The sequence below is a fragment of the Pleurodeles waltl genome, chromosome 3_1 (assembly GCF_031143425.1).
Source record: "Pleurodeles waltl isolate 20211129_DDA chromosome 3_1, aPleWal1.hap1.20221129, whole genome shotgun sequence".
Classification (NCBI taxonomy): domain Eukaryota; kingdom Metazoa; phylum Chordata; class Amphibia; order Caudata; family Salamandridae; genus Pleurodeles; species Pleurodeles waltl.
Genome location: NC_090440.1, coordinates 1,834,210,589 through 1,834,232,058, shown reverse-complemented (window position 1 = coordinate 1,834,232,058; position 21,470 = coordinate 1,834,210,589). Strand labels below are relative to the sequence as shown.

Here is a 21,470-nt window from a genome sequence, read left to right as displayed (position 1 = left end):
CCAACCGATTGAGAGAGGTGATATAGGACAGTAGGTCCTTGTTTCCCTGGCGCAAATTCAGCAACTCATTGTCACTAGCTTGCACGAAGAGTTGTTCGGCGATCAGTTTCCGCAAGTTTTCCTTGAACCGGTTGAAATCATACAGTATAGGGTCATTGCGCTCCACCAGCAGAATAGACCAATTAGCTGCATTGCCTCCCAAATAAGAGATATTAAAAGCTACCTTTGCAGCATCGTTGGGGAATGCAGCTGCCCGACACAAAATCTGTAGCTGGCACTGGTTAAGAAAAATGTTGAACTTGGCACTATCTCCAAAAAACCTTTCTGGAGGAGCTAAGGGCACAGGGGTTGGTGTTGTGACCATTACCTGCATGGGTTGTGTGGTGGAAGTTGTTGGGCCTGAATCGGGTCTAGGAACATGATTAGATGGATCAAACCGAGGGGCCTGTGGTACTGGAGATCTTCGTTTTCATTTGACTCCTCCCCAGGGGGTGTCTTGTGGTTTATACTGCTGTAATTCAGTGTGCAACTCCAGGTTCTCTTGCTTTAAGGAAAGAACTTCCTTCTGTAATTCCCCTAGGGCCCTAGTTAAATCTAATAAAAATTGAGCATCCTGATCAGCTGGTAAAGCCTGTGCTAAACCTTTGAAAGTACTTATTGAGGAATCCATCGCCCAGGCAGCCCTGTATGTTGTGGCTTGGCTTTATGTCGAGACCTGGCCACTCATCTGATAAGCAGGATGTCTGCAGGGGCGATTGTATTCCCCTGATTTCCTGGAACACCTCTCAGCCCTTCCTGGTGAACACCGAAACCCCAGCAGGTGTCCCAAAAGGAAAGGGGGAGTGGAAGAGAAAGAGTCAAAACACTGCCACGTCTTGCCGGTCCAGCCAGGCACCCTGGATCTTCAGGGGGTCAGGTCGTTGTTGACAGAGTGATAGTAGAGTTAGTGCACTCAACTTCCTTGAAACTGAATCTCTCTTTCTGATATGGGCACAGAAGCGGTAGAAAAACACTGGGATGCTCCAGCACTTTTCTTGGATAATAATAACTGTTGGCACAATTACTAACACTGCATTACCAAAAACCCAAACTGAGTACCATAGCAATAAGTATTGCGACACTAGGGCTGGCTTCACAGAGATTCACTGTTGCACACTACAATTAGAACTGTGGTTGCACTTATCATGCACAAGAAAGACAAACAAGGGTATTAATTATATCACATATAACTTTCCTGCATGCATAGGGTTAAACTAAAAGGAACAAAAACAATCCAAGAAATACAAATGTCCACTCTGGGTTCAAACAGTTAGGGTGGCACAGTTTGGTTTGGTTTCACTGTGTGTGTGAAAAACCCTTCAAAAAGCAAATTCCTCAAACCTGAAACACAGGCATGAATGACACAATTTAAATCAAAGAGTTAATGCTATTAGAGAAAGAAAAGTCAATCAAATGCTCTTTCAAAATTGCACTGTCACTTTTTGTAGTACTTGAGCTCAAGCAGATTTCCTGAAGCACATTTAGGTAAGTAACAACAATAATAATGTAGAATGTTCAGAAATGCATTTGTCTCTTCAAGATAAGCACTCTGCCAAAATACGAGGTCTGAAAGACATCAGCTATTCTAGGAAAGCGGCGTGGCGCTCAAAGAACAAACTCCCTGGAGAATACTAGTCACTTAGCTGCAGTCTTTTCCGGAGTGCTGGAGGAATGCCTGGTGTCAGCTGGTACAGGAATGAAGAAAAGAATTGCCTCAAAAGTCCTGAATACGAAGATGACATCAGGGCTGGACTGCCAAGTCAGATGCTAAGATCAGGAAGCAAAACAAAGCCAATCAGGGAGGCATGCTTCACTCTGCTAATTATAGTCAATCAGGAAAGCAGTTAAGTTTCCACATGTGGATGAGTCACCACACCCAATTAGAAGCACATGTCTACACCTGCTCACATTAGCAAACAAGCATTGGTAAAACAACCATTGATAAAACCAATTGTGTAACACACCACATTATGTTTACTTAGAAACATGAAGGTTTAACCAGGAACAGAGATGTGATTTAACCCTAATCCCTGGGGATGCTGACAGATAACGCAGGAGGCACCTTGGGGATTCCTGACATTTGGCAGGTTTGCAAGGCTACTTAAGTGGGTGGCAACACAAATGCTGCTGGCCCACTAGTAGCATTCAGTTTACATGCCTTAGGTACATGTACTACCACTTTATTAGTGATGTGTCAGTGAATTAAATATTCCAGTTGAGAATAAGCTAATGTGACCATGCTTTAAGGCATGAGCACCCAAACTTTAGCACTGGTTAGCAGTGGCAATGGGCAAGGAGTCGTAATGCCAACAAAAATGAGAACAGAAAAATATGGAGGATTAAGGAAAAAAGTTTGGGGAAGACCACTGTTATGATCACGTTATGTTCCTCTTCTCTTTCTCCTATCACCATGTGGCTCAGATCAACACTGGAGAATGCAGGAGTTGATTTGAAAACCGTTAGCGGTAGACAGGCGTAGGATACACCTGTAGAGGCATTCAGCTCTGTGGCTGCCCCTATTATTATAACTTACATATTTCTTCGTCACTTCAGGTCAGCTGCCACATTTTATTCTGCCTCTCAACACTGGCAGCGACCGGATTCTGGCCCATGTGTAAAGAAAACGAACAAGTGCACCTCAAGAGCTGTGCTGGGGGTAGCTGCTGTGACAGGAGAGACATGGAGGGAATCTGAGGTAGGTCGTGGATGTGAAGATAAGGGGCAGCTGCTTAATAAATTAACTACCCAAACCTCATTACTCTTTCCATCATGTTTGTGTTTTCATCATATTGAAGAGAACACGATGTAACAAGTATGCCTGTTTATGGTGATCATTCAGATTTAGTCATCCCAAGAAGGAATTGCCTGGCCTACTGTTTTTTCATTGAGATATTTCAATATGCCTGACGTTCCTCATTTATCCTTCAAACAAACTATAGTTTCAGTTGCAAAGATTTGACTGATATGCTGCAGTAAGCCTCATTTCCTTGGATTTAATTCCAGCAGACTCCATTCTGCCTGTACTATTGTACACTTTGTTGCTGGCATGGTCAGTATTACTGACTCATTACCACAGACACAAAATACATTCTTCTTCTTCTTTAAATGTATCTCTGCCAGTTGCTATTTGTTTATTATACCATGCAAGCAGTTAATCCCCTGCCACCTTTCCTACAATCCCCTGTAGAGCATTTAGGTGTCATCGATGGCCTTAAATTTAAAGCTGACTCGAAGAGATAGTTATTGGAGCATTCTTTGGGTTTGGAAGGACAAGACATTTTTGAACACTTACCCACGTTTATTCCAGGGGATGAGGCTGAACAACCCGATGAGTATGAGGAGGCTATCAAAATACGAGAGAAACATTTTTCTAAGCCTTCAGATTTACTTGTAAGAAGACATAAGTGTTTTTCAATAGAACAGTTGGCTACAGAAACCACTGTCATGTATGTAGCATCTCTAGGAGCCATGGCATCCAAATGTGAGTTTCATATGTTTATGAATCAACTCATCAGAGATCAGTTTAGTTACTAGATGTTTGGATCACAAGTCTGCATCTTTTGTGAATGTGAATTCTGATGGCAACATGGATGAAGCTGAAATGACCAGTAGTATGATTAATCTAGTCCTGTATGTACAGGTTCATGTGGATGACTTTTCTAAATCATGTGATCCTGTAGATGATTGTCATATTGAAGATCCCTGTTGACGTATTCTGTCTCCAAGATAACTATGATTTCATTTCAATGAACAAATGTAATCTGAAAAATTCATAAAGAATTTTGTCACTGCCTGATATAGCACTCCAGAGTTATGATGGCACAAAGATTAATCTGGAGGGTTATTTTCAGACCACAATTGAATTCAAAGAACGATCATTTACAGGAAATGTTTGTGTCCCATTGTGGTCCCATATTCTGGGGTGGCATCATCTGTGTTGTTTGGGCATAACTCTGAAACTGGGATGTGTGAAACAAGTGTTAGGAGCTGATGACGTGAACACCGTTAGAGATGTGTTGTATAATTCTTCAAACCTGAAAAGTATTTTGGAGACAAATTTCACAGTTTTTGGAAATAAACTAAGGAAACTTCATGATTGTCAACATGTCATTGGACTTAAAGCAGTTATTCTCTGAGGGAGTTGTTGAGCCCACACAATGTTGGTGCTTACCTATTGTTGTTGCACATAAAAAGAATAATGAATTATGAATGTGTATAGACCTTAGGACTCTTAACAAATCAGTGTGGGTTGATGCCCATCCAGTACCAGAAATTGAGGAGATGATTGTCATGTTGGCTCTGGCTAATGTTTTTTTGAAGCTGGACATGCGGTCAGCCTTCCATTAAGTAGTGTCTTACTGCCTTTGCCACTCCGTTTGGGTTTTATCAATAGCGCAGAATGCCTTTCGGATTAGCTTCAGCAGCCTCTGTGTACTAGTGTGCCATCAGTAGTATTTTGAAGGGTCTTCCTGGGGTCTTGGTATTTCAAGATGACATACTAGTGTTTGGTGAAAATGTAGAGAATCAAAGACTGAGATTGGATGCTGTTTCTAATGCAGTGAAACTTAAAGAACTATAACTAAGGAAGGACAAATATGTATTTGAAGCACAAGAGGTTGAGTATCTTGGACATGTAGTGTCAGGTAAGGGTATTGCCCCACACTCTAGTTTGCCTAAAGCAATAGAAGAGATACTTTTTCCCACAAATCAAGAACAACTACAAGCATTTCTCTGGGTATATGAGTACTATGCTAAGTTCAGTGCAGAGCATTTTGCAACAAAAGCTGAAACGCAACATCAGTTATTTAAGAAGAATGTAAATTTTGTGTGGAAGGAGGAGCAGGCCATATCATTTAACAATTTAAAAATGTTAAGCCCATTTTCCCCTGGTAAGATACTACGCATAACTGTTGATGTTCGTGGTGTGGGTTTGAGGGAAATTCTATCTCAAGAGAAAGGTGATTCAGAGCAAGTTGTAGCATTTGCATCACACACCGCACTTTATCTAGTCAAGAATGCGTATACTCCATCATTGAATGTGAGATGCTACCTTGTACGTGGGCTTTTGAGCGGTTTGAAGTTATGTATGGGGTACACAATTTCTGATACGCACAGACTACACATTTTTAGTTCCCATTCTTAATGGGATAAATGTACATTTCACCAAAGCCACAGCCAGGTTAGTCATACTGAGTGCGAATGTGCTTGAGCATCATTTTGACTTTGATTATATTCCTGGGGAGAGAAGCAGAAGACTGGAATTCCCTACTTGATTTCAGCCATCAGGGTCATTTGGGGATGACTCTCGGTAACAGAAAGGCTGAGGGATACATACTGATGGCCACAAATGGACAAAGATGTTGAGGTCTGGTGCAAGAACTGTGTGATTTGTACTCAAAATGATAGGGGTCACAAGTGCTATGCACCCTATTGGGTGAAATAGAAACTCTTAAAGGTGTTTGGGAGACATTTTCCATTGATTTTCTGGGTCGTTTCCAACTTTTACCTGGAAACCAACAGTTTGCCATTGTGTTGATTGACAACTTGCCCAAATGGTTATAAGTCACGTTTGTCCGATAACCAAACACCAAAGCTGTAGTCATTTTTCCCATCAACATTTTCGTAAAGGAAGGGTACCTGTTAGAACTGATATCTAACAATGGGGTGCAGTTCACATCTACATAGATGAAGATTTTTTTGAATGATGTTGGGACTAAATGCAATAGATGTAACTTGTTTCATCCTCAAGTCAATGTTCAAGTAGAAATAGCGAACAGGATTGTCACTGAGTGTGTCAGAGGAGTGATAATTGAGGGTTGTTATGTGGTTCGTTCTGTTCGAGCCAGGCTTTGGGCTCATCACAACACTCTAGATTCTGTGACGGAGGTTTTACCCTTTAAAACATTGAGAGGAAGGTGCTCATGTGACTCTCTAAGACCTGTGAGGTTAAGAAAACGTAAGTGTATCTTTCAGAGGAAGATGTGCTGCAAATGATTAGCCAGACTCGTGCTAATATAAAGTCTTATAATGAAAAAAACAAAAGTAGTTACGATAATAGGAACAGCACCAAAAGAGTGTACTTCTAGAATGGGGATTGGGCACGAGTCAACTTGACAAAATCCACATTAATGAAGAGTAAAGTGAGAAACAGTTCTCCATTGCAAGTAAATGAAATCAGTGATGATGGTTGTGTAATTAAGTTCAGCAGTGGACAATGGTGGAATGCTTCACAGGTGGCCAAAGTGGTGGCTAGCGATTGTGACATCATTTGTGAATGTTGCAGCAGTGCCTCCGATTTTCCTGTTGATAATGCCGCCAGCAGGAGTGGAGCAACTGTTTCCAACTCTGCTGGTAAAAATAATGGTGATGTTCGCAGTAGACTGATAACCATCCACCTGTCAAATTTAATGTTTACATTTTAGGATGTATTCTAGTTATTCTTTGTACTGTTGAATTTCATGACTATATTTTGGTGTGAATTTTACCTATTGCTCTTATTAATGCAACGTTTCACCACATTCGTGTGGCTGTTTTATTAGTAAGATGGTAGAATAATTTTAACTGTGATTGCAAGGTTGTTATTATCTTAATTCAAAAACTTTGTTGTTTTTTGTCTTTCTATTGTTTTGTTATTTATAATGTATTTGCAATTGTGAGGGAAAAGGTGTGTTATGTTCTCCTTTTGTTCCTCTTTTCTTTCGCCTGTCGCTACGTGGCTGGGATCAACTTTCGAGAATGCGGGCGTTGATTGAATAAACGTTAGCGGTGGACAGGCGAAGGAGATGGCTGTAGAGGCATTCGGCTCTGTAGCTGTCCGTATTATTATAACTCAATAAATATTTCTTCCTCAACCCAACACGGCTGCCGTAGTTTTTTCTGCTTCACAACAACCACCCTAAGGCTGACAGGTCTAACAGTAAGAATTTCACATTGAGAATGAGCAGAACATTTGGAATAGTTTGTTCCTGTGTTTCATTGTGTGTTTGACAAATGTAATGTCTCTAAGGCACAGATTGAGCAATTAGTCAATCAGACTTTGAATGTAAGTCCAGCACCCCTCTCAAGACACTTTTTATATGCTCCAGAGCCCCAGTCATGAACAGACACTTATGATGGTGCAAGTGTGCTATATAAAAGAACTGTCAGTCGTGCGTGCTTGTAAAGCAACTAGCAGCACACATTGCGATGTTAACAGATCTATTTTTGACTATGATCCAGGGTAACCTGTGGCAGTTTCCAATTTGTGTTCATTATAGACAAAGCTGAACAAACAGAAGACTGAGCAAACAGAGGCAACAAAAGCCACCACAGTACTATCAGTGGCTCAGTGCCATTCCTCACTCTGTTGCTTTCTTGCTTCCACTCCCTCTTTCTCCCTCTGTTTCTTTCTGTTTCTCTCTCGTTCCATCTCTCCTCACGCTCCATCTCTCCCTACTTCTTCCTTTCTCTTTTCCTCTATTTAAATACCCTCTCTCTTTTCTCTCCCTCCCACACTAACTTCTCTTACTTTCACACATTTTCTCTCACTCCTTCAGTCTTCCTCTCTCCTTTCCCTGTCTCTCTGCAACGCTGTTATGCTGTCTTTAGCTTTTCATATTTGCTTCTTGCACACCCTCTTCCAGTCTGTTTGTTTTTCTACCGTTTTTCTACCGTTTTTTTCTACTTGTCGTTGGTTCAGAAAGTGTTTTAGCGACCCTTCCAAATTGCAAATAAGGAGATCATAAAAGAGACATCCCCTCTTATTTATAAGTTCCCGAGGTGTACAATTGAGTTCTCAAACCGCTGGTTGGTTACAACCTCCAGAGATTATGTTGCTATTGATTTGCAAATGGGGGAATCGTGTCGGGTGGGTCAGAGGCTCGTTTCCTACTCACGTGATGTCGTCCCAAACTGGATTTTTTTTCTGAAATAGAAAAACAGCATTTATACCTTTAATAGATACGTTGCTTTAAAAAATATGTTTTCTGTTTGACACTGCAATTGTAGAAATAGGGATTGTTAGAAATGGGGTCTCTGTTTGACAGTAAGTTTGCACTGTGTACAAGCAGGAACCCTCACTCTAGTCAGGGCAATGGAGATACACACTTAGATAACCACTGATCACCTCTTTGGTAGCTTGGCACAAGCAGTCAGGCTTAACTCAAAGGCAATATGTAAAGTAATTGTACCAACACACACAGTAATACAGCGAAAACACTACAAAATGGACACTACACCAGTTTAGAAAAATAGGCAATATATATCTAAATCAAACAAGACCAAAATGACAAAAATCTAACTTACACAATTCAAGATAGGAACTTTCAAAAGAATAAAAGCCTTACTCCATACAAAACAATGGAATAGTTGATTTTACACAAAGTACCTAGTTTGCGTCAAAAATAAAGCCGCAGGGGCAAGTGTGCATTGGAAAAGTCAGCAATGCATAGATTCTGTACTCGCAAGTGAAGCTGTGTGTCGTTTCTTCTACGGTCAGGTAGGGTATGCATCATTTTTCTCCCCCGCAAGAGAGTGATGCGTCGTTTTCAGGACAGGGCACCTTGGATCCGTGCAGGCTCATAATGACGTTGACACCCCGCAATGATGCATGTGAAATCCAGTCGCACAATGTTAAAAAAACCACACTGCGTGGGGTTTGCGTCTTTATCATCAGTTACAAGCGGGTGTTGCATTGTTTCTCCTGTTGCAATGCATCGATCTCGCAGCCGCAATGCAGGTGGAGCGTCGATTCTATCCGCGAAGCGGATGGCGTCTTGTTTTTCAGCCGCAATGCCGGTGGTGGGTCGAAAATTTCCTTGCACGGTGCTCTGTGTGGGGATTTCAGTCCTTGTTCTGCCAACTTCACCTTTCAAGGGTCCGGGGCCTGGATGAGGCACCGCTTGGCAGGGCAGGAGTCTTAGCAGAGAGTCCAAGTGCTGGCAGAGGAAGTCTTTGATGGCCTTGAGACTTTAATACAGGAGGCAAGCTCAATTCAAGCTCTTGGAGATTCTTCACAAGCAGTAATATGCCACTAAGTCCAGTCTTTGTCCCCTTTCACAGGCAGAAGCATCAACTGCAGGATAGCCCAACAAAGCACAGTCACAGGCAGGGGCAGCACTTCTCTTCAGCTCTTCTCCTTGCAGAGGTTCCTCTTGAATCCAGAAGTGATCTTGAAGAAATCTAAAGTCTGGGGTTTTGGGCCCACTATGTATACTCCTTTCTGCCTTTGAAGTAGGCACACTTAAAAGGAAAGTCTCTGTTTACAGGATCCTGCCTTGCCCAGGCCAGGCTGCAGACACACACCAGGGGGTTGGAGACTGCATTGTGAGAGGGCAGGCACAGCCCATTCAGGTGTAAGTGACCACCCCTCCCTCCACTCTAGCCCAGATGGCTCATCAGGATATGCAGGCTACACCCCAGCTCCCTTTGTGTCACTGTCTAGAGGAGATTCACAAACAGCCCAACTGTCAGTTTGACCCAGACAGAGAATCCACAAACAGGCAGAGTCACAGAATGAGTAAGGCATTTTCAAACAGACAATTTAAAAACCAATTTCACGAAAATATGTATATTTAAATTGTGAGTTTAGAGACACCAAACTCCACATTTCGATCTGCTCTGAAAAGAGGACTGAACTTAAAAGATATTTAAAGGCAGCCCCCATGTTAACCTATGAGAAAGATAGGCCTTGCAACAGTGAAAACCGAATTTGGCAGTATTTCACTGTTAGGACATGTAAAACACATCAATACATGGCCCACCTTTAACATACACTGCACCCTGCCCATCGGGCTACCTAGGGCCTACCTTAGGGATGCCTTACATGTACAAAAAGGGAAGGTTTTGGCCTGGCAGGGTGGGTACACTTACCAAGTCCAACTGGCAGTTTAAAACTACACACACAGACATTGCAGTTGCAGGTCTGGGTCATGTTTACAGGGCTACTCATGTGGGTGATGCAACTAGTGCTGCAGGCCCACTAGTAGCATTTGATTTACAGGCCCTGGGTACCTCTAGTGCACTTTACTAGGGGCTTACTGGTAAATCAAATATGCCAATCATGGAAAAGCCAATTAATCATACAGTTTATACAGGAGCACTGGGCAGCAGAGGCAAAGTGCCCAGAGTACCAGAAACAGCAAAATCAGAGTCCAGCAGACATGGGAAGCAGAGGCAAAAAAAGAACCACGCAAAGGATGCCACGTCTAACACGGGTCTGAATCACTTGCAGGCCCCCATCTTCGCATTCACGGCCAATAAGTAACAGGGGAGTAACACGTTGCGAACAATCTAACTAATATTAATTAGGCAGGTCGTTTTATGATCCCATGTGAATGGACAATTTGCTGTATGGCCCATTAGTGCATAGATTGCATCTCACATTGCCCATCCTTTTGGAAACCCCACATTTCCTCTTGATCCATTGAATTCCTCACCACACTTCATGACAAACGGTGCAGTGCTTCGTGTCCACCACTACTTCCTCGAGTGTAAACGTTGGTTTTATATATCCAAAAGATTTGAGAATAATTTCATTACTTAGATAAAAATTTAACATCATAATGCCTTCATACCCATAATAAGACATTGCTTTGATTAAGAACTGATTATTTTTGCAGTGTTTTAAATTGATTTTTGGGTTGTACTCATAAAACAGTGCACCATGCCAATTATTAGCGAGGTGGCATTAGTCCCTACAATCCCAAGATAGTTTTTGACTGTTTACTTATTGTGTCTAAGTCACACTACATTTGACAAGTAATGAAAGGACTGACATTTATGTTACAGATCCTCCAGAAAATGTCTCCAACATCTCTTAAGGTGACATTGAGACAGCTGAAAGAGGGTGCATCCATGACTCTTCAAGACGTACTTAGAATGGAATACCGGCTGAGCCAGGCGTGCATGGTAAGGCGGATCATTGGGAAATGTATATACTCATGGCATATTCGCTAAAAACCTCATTACTGCCTTACTAATTGGGCAGACCAATGCTCTTGCTAGTTCCTATTGATTATGAATTCATAGCACCACCCGATTTGAACACCGGTAGCATGAAATTGTGGCTGTACATTTAAAGTTCAGTATACAATGTACAAGCACCATTGTCACATAGTTAAATATTTCGCCTTTGATTCACACATTTTCAACGTGTTGGGATGCCTTTTCTCCTTCCCGTTTTTTTATTCTTCTATAATCCCTCCCCGTTTGACCAATTTTGGTGTTTCCTGTTTTTTTTTTAAAGCTCAACTACCGCTTCTCCCTTAGAGTTCCCCGGTGTTCTAGCCTTTGAGTCTTTTCCACTGAACTGTGTTGTACTGTTGTATTTACATGGCACTTTCTGCCCTTGCAAGATACTGCTGACAGGTAATATGCTACACCGCGGGAGAGTAGTTGATTGGGAAGATGTTGTACATGCTATGCACTTACGTGGAAAGGCTTTTGGTGTCATACACGAGTTACTAGAGTGGTGCTCATTTGCGTCGTTTTGTTGCATCTCCTAGTGGTGTGATGGAGGAAGAATAAGTAAGAGCTTTGCTTGTTTAGTTTTTAATTATTACTGGTTAGCTATAAGTTACTTAAGAGATAAGCTCGCTTATACTATAATTAGTGTGCCCTTATAGTTTACAACTCCTAGGTTAAGTTTATGGTGATTACAGAAGTTTGTGTTCTATCCACCTCTTGTGCTGTGTACAGCAATTATTCCGTTCAATCTGTAGTGGCTCTGAGAAAGAAAGAGATTTCCAGGTCGAGGACAGGTAGAGGGTGATCGGCCTGGATTGACGGCATTACAGTCATCAACTGCATGAGAAATACCTTGTGGTGTGAGGTGATGTCCTGACCTACAAGGATACACCATATCAAAGCTCTACAGGATGCCAGTGGTTTGGCAACTCTCTTCAAGCACAGGGTGCCTCTTTGGAATTGAATGGTTTTGTGTAGGGGATTGGTAGTGATTTCAAACAGTTTGAGCCTGTTCTGTGAAATTGTGTACATATAGTAATTACGAGTTTAAGTTTGCTTTTCTGGAACAACTCTCAAACCATTTCTGGAGTATGAAAAAGTCAGAGAAGAGTTTATGAATGCCTACAAACTCACAGATTTATGGGAGTTCACAAACTCTCATGGCAAACCATCCCTTGATCTCTATACCTCCCACCACTTGCATGGAGGTTATTACTACCTAATAGAACTCAGTCGTGGTGTTCAGTTAGCAGCAATGAAAGCTGATACATGTCATGCTGCACCACTAGCTGTTCATTAGGCTTTAGTTGTGTGGAGCTCTAAATAGCATTAGTTACTTTTACGTAACGTGCTGGTACTCATTTTATCCACCTTAGACGGATGAGATTGTGAGTCAGCTCTACTGTGATTCAAAGCTGTGACCTTAGGTGACATACACACATTTCCGTCGTGAAAGCCTACTTCTCAGAGCTATCACACCAGCTACCTAGCCCCATATCTAATAGTTAGTTTTAACCCCTTCGCTGCCAGGCCTTTTCCCCTCCTGTGCCAAGCCTTTTTTTGGCTATTTGGGGCATTTTGCGCTTAGGCCTTCATAACGTTTTCTCCACATAAGCTACCCATGCCAAATTTGAGTCCTTTTTTTCCAACATGCTAGGGATTCTAGAGGTACCCAGACTTTGTGGGTTCCCCTGAAGGAGACCAAGAAATTAGCCAAAATACAGCGAAAAGTTAGTTTTTTTGTTAAAAATGGGGGAAAAAGGGCTGCAGAAGAAGGCTTGTGGTTTATTCCCTGAGAATGGCATCAACAAATGGTTTGCAGTGCTAAAATCACCATCCTCCCAGCTTTCAGGAACAGGCAGACTTGAATCACAAAACCCCATTTTTCAACACAATTTTGTCATTTTACTGGGACATACCCCATTTTTACTATTTGTTGTGCTTTCAGCCTCCTTCCAGTTAGTGACAGAAATGGGTGAGAAACCAATGCTGGAAACAGTTCTGGAAAGTAGACAAAATTCTGAATTCAGCAAAGGGTAATTTGTGTAGATCCTACAAGGGTTTCATACAGAAAATAACAGCTGAACTAAAAATATTGACATTGAGGTGAAAAAAACAGAAATGTTTCTCCACGTATTACTTTGTAACTTTTTCCTGCAATGTCATATTTTCAAAAGCAATATACCGTTACGTCTGCTGGACTCTTCTGGTTACTGGGATATATAGGGCTTGTGGGTTCATCAAGAACTCTAGGTACCCAGAGCCAATAAAGGAGCTGCACCTTGCAACGGGTTTTCATTGTATACCGGGCACACAATTAATTTGGTGAAATATAAAAAGTGAGACATAGGTATCAAGAAAACCTTTGTATTTCCAAAACGGGCACAAGATAAGGTGTTGAGAAGCAGTGGTTATTTGCACATCCCTGAATTCCAGGTGCCCATACTAGCATGTGAATTACAGGGCATTTCTCAAACAGATGTCTTTTTTACACACTGTCTTACATTTGGAAGGAAAAAATGTAGAGAAAGACAAGGGGCAATAACACTTGTTTTGCTATTCTGTGTTCCCCTAAGTCTCCCAATAAAAATGGTACCTCATTTGCATTGGTAGGCCTAATGCTCGCAACAGGAAATGCAACATGGACACATCACATTTTTACATTGAAATCTGATGTGTTTCTTGCAAAGTGCCTAGCTGTAGATTTTGGCCTCTAGCAAGATGGGGTGACTTGTAGGGCTCTCACCAGGTTCTGTTACCCAGAATCCTTTGCAAACCTCAAAATGTGGCCAAAAAGCACTTTTTTCTCACATTTGGGCGACTGAAAGTTCTGGAATCTGTGAGGAGCCACAAATCTCCTTCTACCCAGCGTTCCCCCAAGTCTCCCGATAAAAATGGTACCTCACTTGTGTAGGTGGGCTAAGTGCTTGTGACAGGGAAGAGACAAAAACATGTTGAAATTGAGGGGAACCAAAGCGGGTCCAAAAGGGCAGTTTGAAAAAAAAACATTTGTAGGCTGACAAGTGCAGCAGAATTTTTATCAGTATAGATGAGACAATGCTAGGTGGTAGGAATTTTGTGGATTCCTGCAGATTCCGGAAGGTTCCATCACAAAAATGTGGGAAAAATGTGTGATTTCCAGCAAAGTCAGAGGTTTGCAGGGCATTGTGGGTAAGAAAATGGTGCAGGTGCCTGTGAAGCGCACCACCCTGGAATCACCTAGATGTTTAGTTTCAGATGTGTCTAGGTCTTGTGGATTTTTCTACATGGCAGCGTCCCAAAACCTATAAAGTGCAGCCCTCACCATTTGAAGTGGGACGATTTTGAGAGTTAGCCAAGCTCTCATGGCCCAAATGTAAAATGAAAACCCCAAATAATCAAATGTCCTCTTGCTTGCCGTGGGATAAGATGTTTTAGTGTGCGGTGAAGAGCTGAAAGACTGGTACCCCCTTCAGTTGGGGTGGGGGCATAACCAGGCCCATACTGGTTGGTAGCCACCACCCCACTATTTTTTTTATTTTTTATTCCCTGGCATCTAGTAGACTTTTTGTGTCCCCCCCCCCCCCCCCCAGGGTGTGGATCGGGGGTAATTGCCCCATCTGCCCACTGGTGGGCAGAACAACTTGGTCCCCATTTACTTGGGGTGGGGGTATGGCCATACCCCCACCCTCTTATTTTGAAAAAACAAATCTTCCCTGGTCTCTGGTGGGCTTTCTGCCCCCCTTGGGGGCAGATGGGCCTTCCAAAAATAAGCCAATTTGCCCCCAAAGGGGGAAGATATGGCCAACAGTAATGTGCCCCCATGGGGAGCGACCCTTGCGCAAGGGGCTGCCTCCCCAAACAAAACACACACATACACGCACACACCAATCCCTGGTGCCTAGTGGTTTCTGCCCCTTTACGGGCAGATCGGCCTAATTAAAATAGGCTGATCTGTCCCCAGGGGGGCAGAAATGGCCTAAAACAAATTTGCCCCCCAGGGGAGTGACCCTTGCCTAAGGGGTCCCTCCCCTTGCGTGAAATTCACGTTAGAAAAAAAACTCCCTGACGTCTAGTGGTTGGCATCATAAAAATGGCCCAATCTGCCCCCGAGGGGGGCAGAAATGGCCTAAATATAATTTGCCCCCTAGGGGAGCGACCCTTGCCTAAGGGGTCGCTCCCCACCTCTAAAAAACAAACAAAAAATAAAAATGATCACTGGCGCCTAGAGGTTTCTGCCCCCGGGGGGGGGGGGGGCAGAAAGGCCTTGAAAAAAAATGTCCCTCCGGGGAGCGACCCTTGCCCAAGGGGTTGCTCCCCTTATGCCAATTTCCTAAGTAAATAATATCCCTGGTGTCTAGTGGGCATTTTAGCAGCCGGATTGCTTCACAATCCGACTGCTAAAATGCTCTGAGAAACTTCAAAGGGAAGGAAATTCCTCTCAGGCCCCCATCACATGATCGGAAGAGAAATGCTTTTGCATTTCTCTTCCGATCGCGATGGGAGGCGGCCTCTGTGATGTGGGTGGGGGGGATCAGGGGAGGAGTTGGGGGTGGAAGGGGAAGGGGGTGGGTGGGAACCCCTCCGGGCTCCAGGCAGAGGACATTATGGTTACGTCCTCGGCACAGGAGCACTGTGCAGCAGGATGTAACCATTACGTCCGCTGCACAGAAGGGGTTAAAGATGTTTGTAAGGCACCTCCATAGATATGAAGTAGATTATTGTTCAAACAAAAGATCCGTCTTTTAGCTTCTCACGGATGGCCCCTTATCATGTAATGCAAATGTAATGACAGGACCCCACAGGTATTCAGTCATCTAAAAGTCTAGTCATTTTAAGACCATTCTTAGGTTGTTCATGTTTTCCGAATGATGATGCGTAGAATCATAGCATAGTACTGATTTCATGAGATGTTATTTTGATGTTGTGTGTTTTTAACCTTTTTTGCTTCCTACAGGTCTCCTTCCCAGCTGTTCCCTTCCTAATCCCCTTTTCCCCACTTGGACTCTCTTAGACTCTGTGACAAATCTAATTAGAGTATTGGAGCTGTCTTGTGGTGGAAGTGTTGGGAACGTGCACAGACCCCGAGGATCTGGTGACTGACAGTAGGGTTACAGGAGCCCACCCTGCTCTTAAAGCAGTCCACCCTGCTCTGAAAGCAGCCCCTTAGCCTGTAGCCTACAGTGGAAATGTCAGATTTGTCAGTCCAGCCTTGTTAAATGGTAGTTCTTTTTTTCGAATTTCAAAACTCTTTATTTCATTTTACTGAATACGACAGGACAACATTTGGATAAATAAAATCCAATAATAAACCTGGGAAATTAATAAAATAGTGCACAGTTGGAGATATCTAGGAATAGCGTGTCAGCTCAAATTAAAATGTTCTTCAGATGCCAAATGAATGACAGAGTGATAGAATGTTAGGTGTATAAAATGTGAGTACATTCAATTGTAGTAGATATTCATGTGTTGGACAAGAGAGGCAAGTAACACAAAAAAACGGTATTCTTTGATGTGATATTAGTACCGGGATTAGGCAACAGTAGTAGAAGGGAATCTCAATAACTGAGGGCTATTGAAGTGCCCAATTTGACATGGTTGCTAAGGATGTGTCCGTTATCAGATGTGTATAACCTGTGTTGTGCCGTCGGTGGGTCAGACAGGACATTAATCAGTTCCCTTTGAAGTAATGAGTATGCTGATGTTTAATAATCGTGCCATTATGCTGTTTATGAGGGGGTTAGTTTTAGTAAGGGAGTAATTTCTCCCAAATGGAAGATTTCGATGAAGTTTAGGGGTTTTTGTATAAGGTTGCGTTATCTCCGCACCTCTAATGTAAACCAGACATCTCCACCAATTGTGAAAGGAAAGCTTTTTAGAGTGTTTCTGTTCCAAATTTGATCTCTTGTTGGCAGAGGTACGCACCAAAGTCACAACACAACCTAAATTATCCTGTGCTCACCGTCCAGTAGCTACGAACACAGCAGGCACGTTTAACTTAGAAGGCAATGTGCAAAATATTTGTGCAATAATTCATTCAGTTACACAGTGAAAACACCACAAAAGTACTCCACACCAGTTTAGAAAAATACATATTTATCTGACTAAAATAGGACCAAATGTCCAGAATCCAACATGCACAAGTCAAGATATCACATTTTAGATTTTCAGGTAAGTCTTAATCCGTAAGAATCAATGGTTGTATCTTTTTAGCACAAAGTACCTGTAATGCATAACAAATAATGATTCAGAGGGCCACAGAGGAGGTGATGCATTTAAAAATTAAGTGATGCATTAGGTTTTTCCGGCGTGGAGGAGGTGATGTTTTGATTCTTTCCTCCTGGGGCAAGGTGATGCATCGATTTCTGGGTGCACAGCCTTGGCTCCTTACTGTGGTGCTGGGATATTTTGACTCCCAGGGCCAATGCATGGAAAATCCAAACTCGCTGGGAGGGTGAAACAGGTGCTGCGTCAATTCGGTAGACAATGTGGTGATTTTTCAGCCTCAAGATAGGCGCTGTTTCCAATTTTGCAGGCGTTGGGTCAGTTTTCCAACCCAATGGATTTTCGCTTCAGGTGAAGTCTTTCATGGCCCTGGGACTTCTTAACAGGAGGCAAGCTCAGTCCAAGCCCTTAGAGATCACTTGTAGGGAAAGGCAGAGTCCTTTCAGCAGGGTCAGGCGGCAGCAGAGCAACAAGCAGGAAAGCAGTCCCTCCAGAAAGCATTCCTGATGAGTAGTTTGGGCAGCATAGAAGTCCTTCTGGCAGAGTCCAGTTGTAGGTCCAGAAGTGTCTGATTTTAGGGGGTCACAGACCCATACCCAAATATGCCTTTGAAGTGGGGGAAATTTCAAAGAGTGGTTTTGAAGTACGTCAGTTCCCCTTTCAACCCAACCCTATCTGCCAGGAGATCTGTGGGGTATCAGTCCTTTGTGTGAGGTCAGGCCCCTAGACTTTGAAGTGGAAGTGACAGCCCCTCCAACCTTCCTGCCCAGGAACACCCATTAGCATGCAGATGCAGATGAGTGTCCTGTGTTAATGGCTGTCTGGGTGGATTGCACAAGGGGAGCTGTCAGCCAGCACGACCAGACATGGATTGGAGACAGGCTGTAAGGCACAGAGAACATAAAGTGCAGGGAAATGCCTACTTTCTAAAAGTTACATTTCTAAAATAGTAATTTTAAATCCATCTTCACCAGTAAGCAGGCTTTCTCACTACCATTCCAACTATACCACATGTGACAATGCCATTCCTTTCAGATCAGAAATTACCACTTAAAAGTATATAAGGACATTTTCAAAGCTGGCCTATGAGAGGAGCAGGCTTCACAGTAGTGAAAATGACTTTGGGAGTATTTCACTACCAGGACATGTAAAAACTTACAAGTAAATGCCCTGCCTTTTACTTACTTAGCACCCTGCCCTGTGGGCTACCTAGGGCCTACCTCTGGGGTGACGTAATAAAAAAAGAGTTTAAGGCTTGGCAAGTAGTTTTAAATGCCAAGTCGAAGTGGCAGTGAAACTGCACACACAGGCCTTGCAGTGGCAGGTCTGAGCCATGGTTAAGGGACTACTTATGTTGGTGGTACAATCAGTGCTGCAGGCCCACTAGTAGCTTTTAATTTACAGCCCCTGGGGACATGTAGTGCACTTTACTAGGGACTTATAAGTAAATTAAATATGCCAGTTGGGTATGAGCCAATGTTACCATGTTTAGAGGAGAAAGCACAAGCACTTTAGCGCTGGTCAGCAGTGGTAGAGTGCACAGAGTCCTAAAACCAGCAAAAAACAGATTGGAAAAATTGAGAGAGGGAGGCAAACAGTTGGGGAAAGACTCCCCTAAGGCTGTCAAGTCTAACAGTTACCATTCTCAAATGATTGTTTTATGGCCCAGTATGAGCATGAGGTCGATGTTATAGGTTTGTGTCATTCAGTTTAGATATAGTGGTGCCAAGCAGTATGTGCAAAGTTAATTGGCAGGAACACTGCGAATATGTCATAAATGTAGCCATGAAGATGATCCTTAATTAGGCAAATATAAAGTTCTATTTTGACTACCTTATCTAGACAACAGGTCTACTCTATCATTCAGTAAATGACGTAATGCCATTTTAAGTCAAAATGTAAATTGCTGTATTCTGCTGTTGTCCTTTTGTAATTATGGTAATATTTTGTATCTATTGTAAAGGTCTTGTTAGATTAAAAACAATAAATGAGATTTAATCTTTAGTGCCACACAAGCTACTCCTAATATATTAGACTGTTTACATGTATGTAGAAATTAACAAACTGCAATATCTTTATGTGCGACCATGTCTTTCAAATTACCTTGAGTTCACTAGGATACTGTATCCCCATTTTATATGTTGTTGTTTGTTTGGGAGCAGTTGACAAGTGAAAAATGCATATGAAGCTAAATTAAGTGAAATACATTGATGCTGGTTAGAATACCCCATTCAGGATTGAAATGGAAGTTGAATAAGGAAATGGACAAAGTATTCAGGGGACTATTCACAAAGATAATTCTACATGTTCAGACTTACAACAAGTAAATTTACTCTAACACTTTTGACCAACTTTACAACTTTTGGCTATTCACCATGTACAAGTGCAAAGTTGTTCAACAGTGTCCCTACTGCCTGACACAAGGGGTGGGGTCAGTAAAAAGTCAAATACAACCATAAAGTTACAATTAAAAGTGACTTTACAACCTTATTTAACATTACACTTACTTGGTGAAGGCCTCTGCAATTGGGGCAGAGATCTCCGTATGGTAAAGTATAAGGAAAAGTCTTAAAGCTTTTTTAAGGTTTTTAAAAATTTGTTAAAATGTACTTGTGTTACATATTAATGTTAACTGTATTTATTAATTTTAGATATAGAACAATATTAACACTTTTTACAGAATCAATAACTTGATTTTAAATAAAAATATTTAGAATCTATTAAATTAATTTATTTCTGTAGATTAAATTATAAAAATAGTTTTAAATCATACAGTATATTTTTATTATGTTTTAAAAAGCCGTGTATGGAACTAATTAAAAGTAAATTAATTATTTTTATGGAATTGTTACATCTTTTGTAACATTTAAAACCGTTATTGAAATTTAAAAAAATAAAATACATATTTCGTATTTGGATATTTTAAATTATTAAATTTCATGTATTATTATATTTAAATAGTTGAAATAATTAAATTTTTTAACATTTCTTCCTATGGGATTTTATTTTAAGTCGCTATGGCCATTATTTTCAATAGGAGGGTGATGCAGCACCAGTGTTTGGGCATGTGTGTTACTGGCCTTACTCCAGCTCTGAACTGAAGTCATATATGGCTGTTTTGGGTCTTTTTGGGTGGTAATAACAATAGGTGGGCAGTATGTGAATATCAATGAGCATATTCTTTTGTGGGTTGCTTCATGTCCCTACTCAGAACCCTCCTTATTATTTCCTTACCCCCTGCCTTTAGTAGTAAGTACCCATTTTCCATCCTCTCCCGTCTGTCCCTCCCACATTTGCTACACCTGCCCTAAAGGCATTTTAATGTGTTTGCAGGCTCCAGTGTGATTCTGACACTAGCATTAACCTCATAATTGCTTTTCATATTTACACTCAAGGAGAACCTGACAAAAGATGGCCCTTTTAACATCTTGCAAGATCATGTCTTTTTAATCTTTATTAATATCCTGCCAGAAGGTTTCCACTGTCTTTAAGGAGTGCTTTTTTCTGTTTTTCTCTTTTAGCTCCTGTGACGCCAAATATTTATTTTTTAAGTTCCCTGAGGCTTCTCTGCACTGCCACCAGTGCAGAGTATTTCTTCCCCCACCCACCTTCATGAAAAGGAAGACTTCATTACAGTCCTGCTTTGTTTGTATGTCATACACTCAGACAAAGTAGGATAGTTCATGCTTCATTGCTAGCTGGCCTTCTTTTATTTTGGATAGTAAGGGAGGTATCACTATAGTCCTACTTTTGTTTCTGTATACCCGAACATCGAATGCCAGTGAATCCTTCATTATTGTCCTTCCAACATTCATATGTCATAGAAATGAAAATAGGAGAGCAGTGAAGGCTGCCGCGAGGCTGGCTATAATCGTTGCAATATTCCTAAACTGTATAAATAAATGCCATGACTAGGCCTTCTTAAGCATTACAACAGAGATGGCTGCCATTGCGCCAGGAAATTCCCACAATACATAAAGAACTACCACCATTATGCAAGTTGCAATTCCTTGGACACTCAGAAATCCTTGGTCCTCAATCTAATTGACATCATCAATTGTTAATCCTAGCTCCATGATTAGATTTGTCCTAGTACTCAGTACTTCTAAATGCAAGTTTATATGCTTCTGTCAACCATCAATAAGTAAACCATAGTCACTCATTAATCATTGGTGCATGTTTAGATTTGTAGCATCACTCACTGAACATCAATGACCCTAATAAGAGCCAAGAATTCATCCATCTCTTAACCCAAGAAACTGTCCCATCTCTAGTGACACCAA

General features: G+C 41.8%; 1 protein-coding gene across 1 annotated transcript in view; it reads left to right on the top strand.

The window, feature by feature from the left end:
• HIBCH (3-hydroxyisobutyryl-CoA hydrolase) overlaps positions 1-21,470 on the top strand; it is a 671,455-nt gene that overhangs the window by 614,032 nt on the left and 35,953 nt on the right. The window contains exon 12 of the mRNA XM_069225902.1: positions 10,807-10,926. Within this exon, the coding sequence (XP_069082003.1) occupies positions 10,807-10,926 (120 nt within the window). The remainder of the gene's footprint in view (positions 1-10,806; positions 10,927-21,470) is intronic.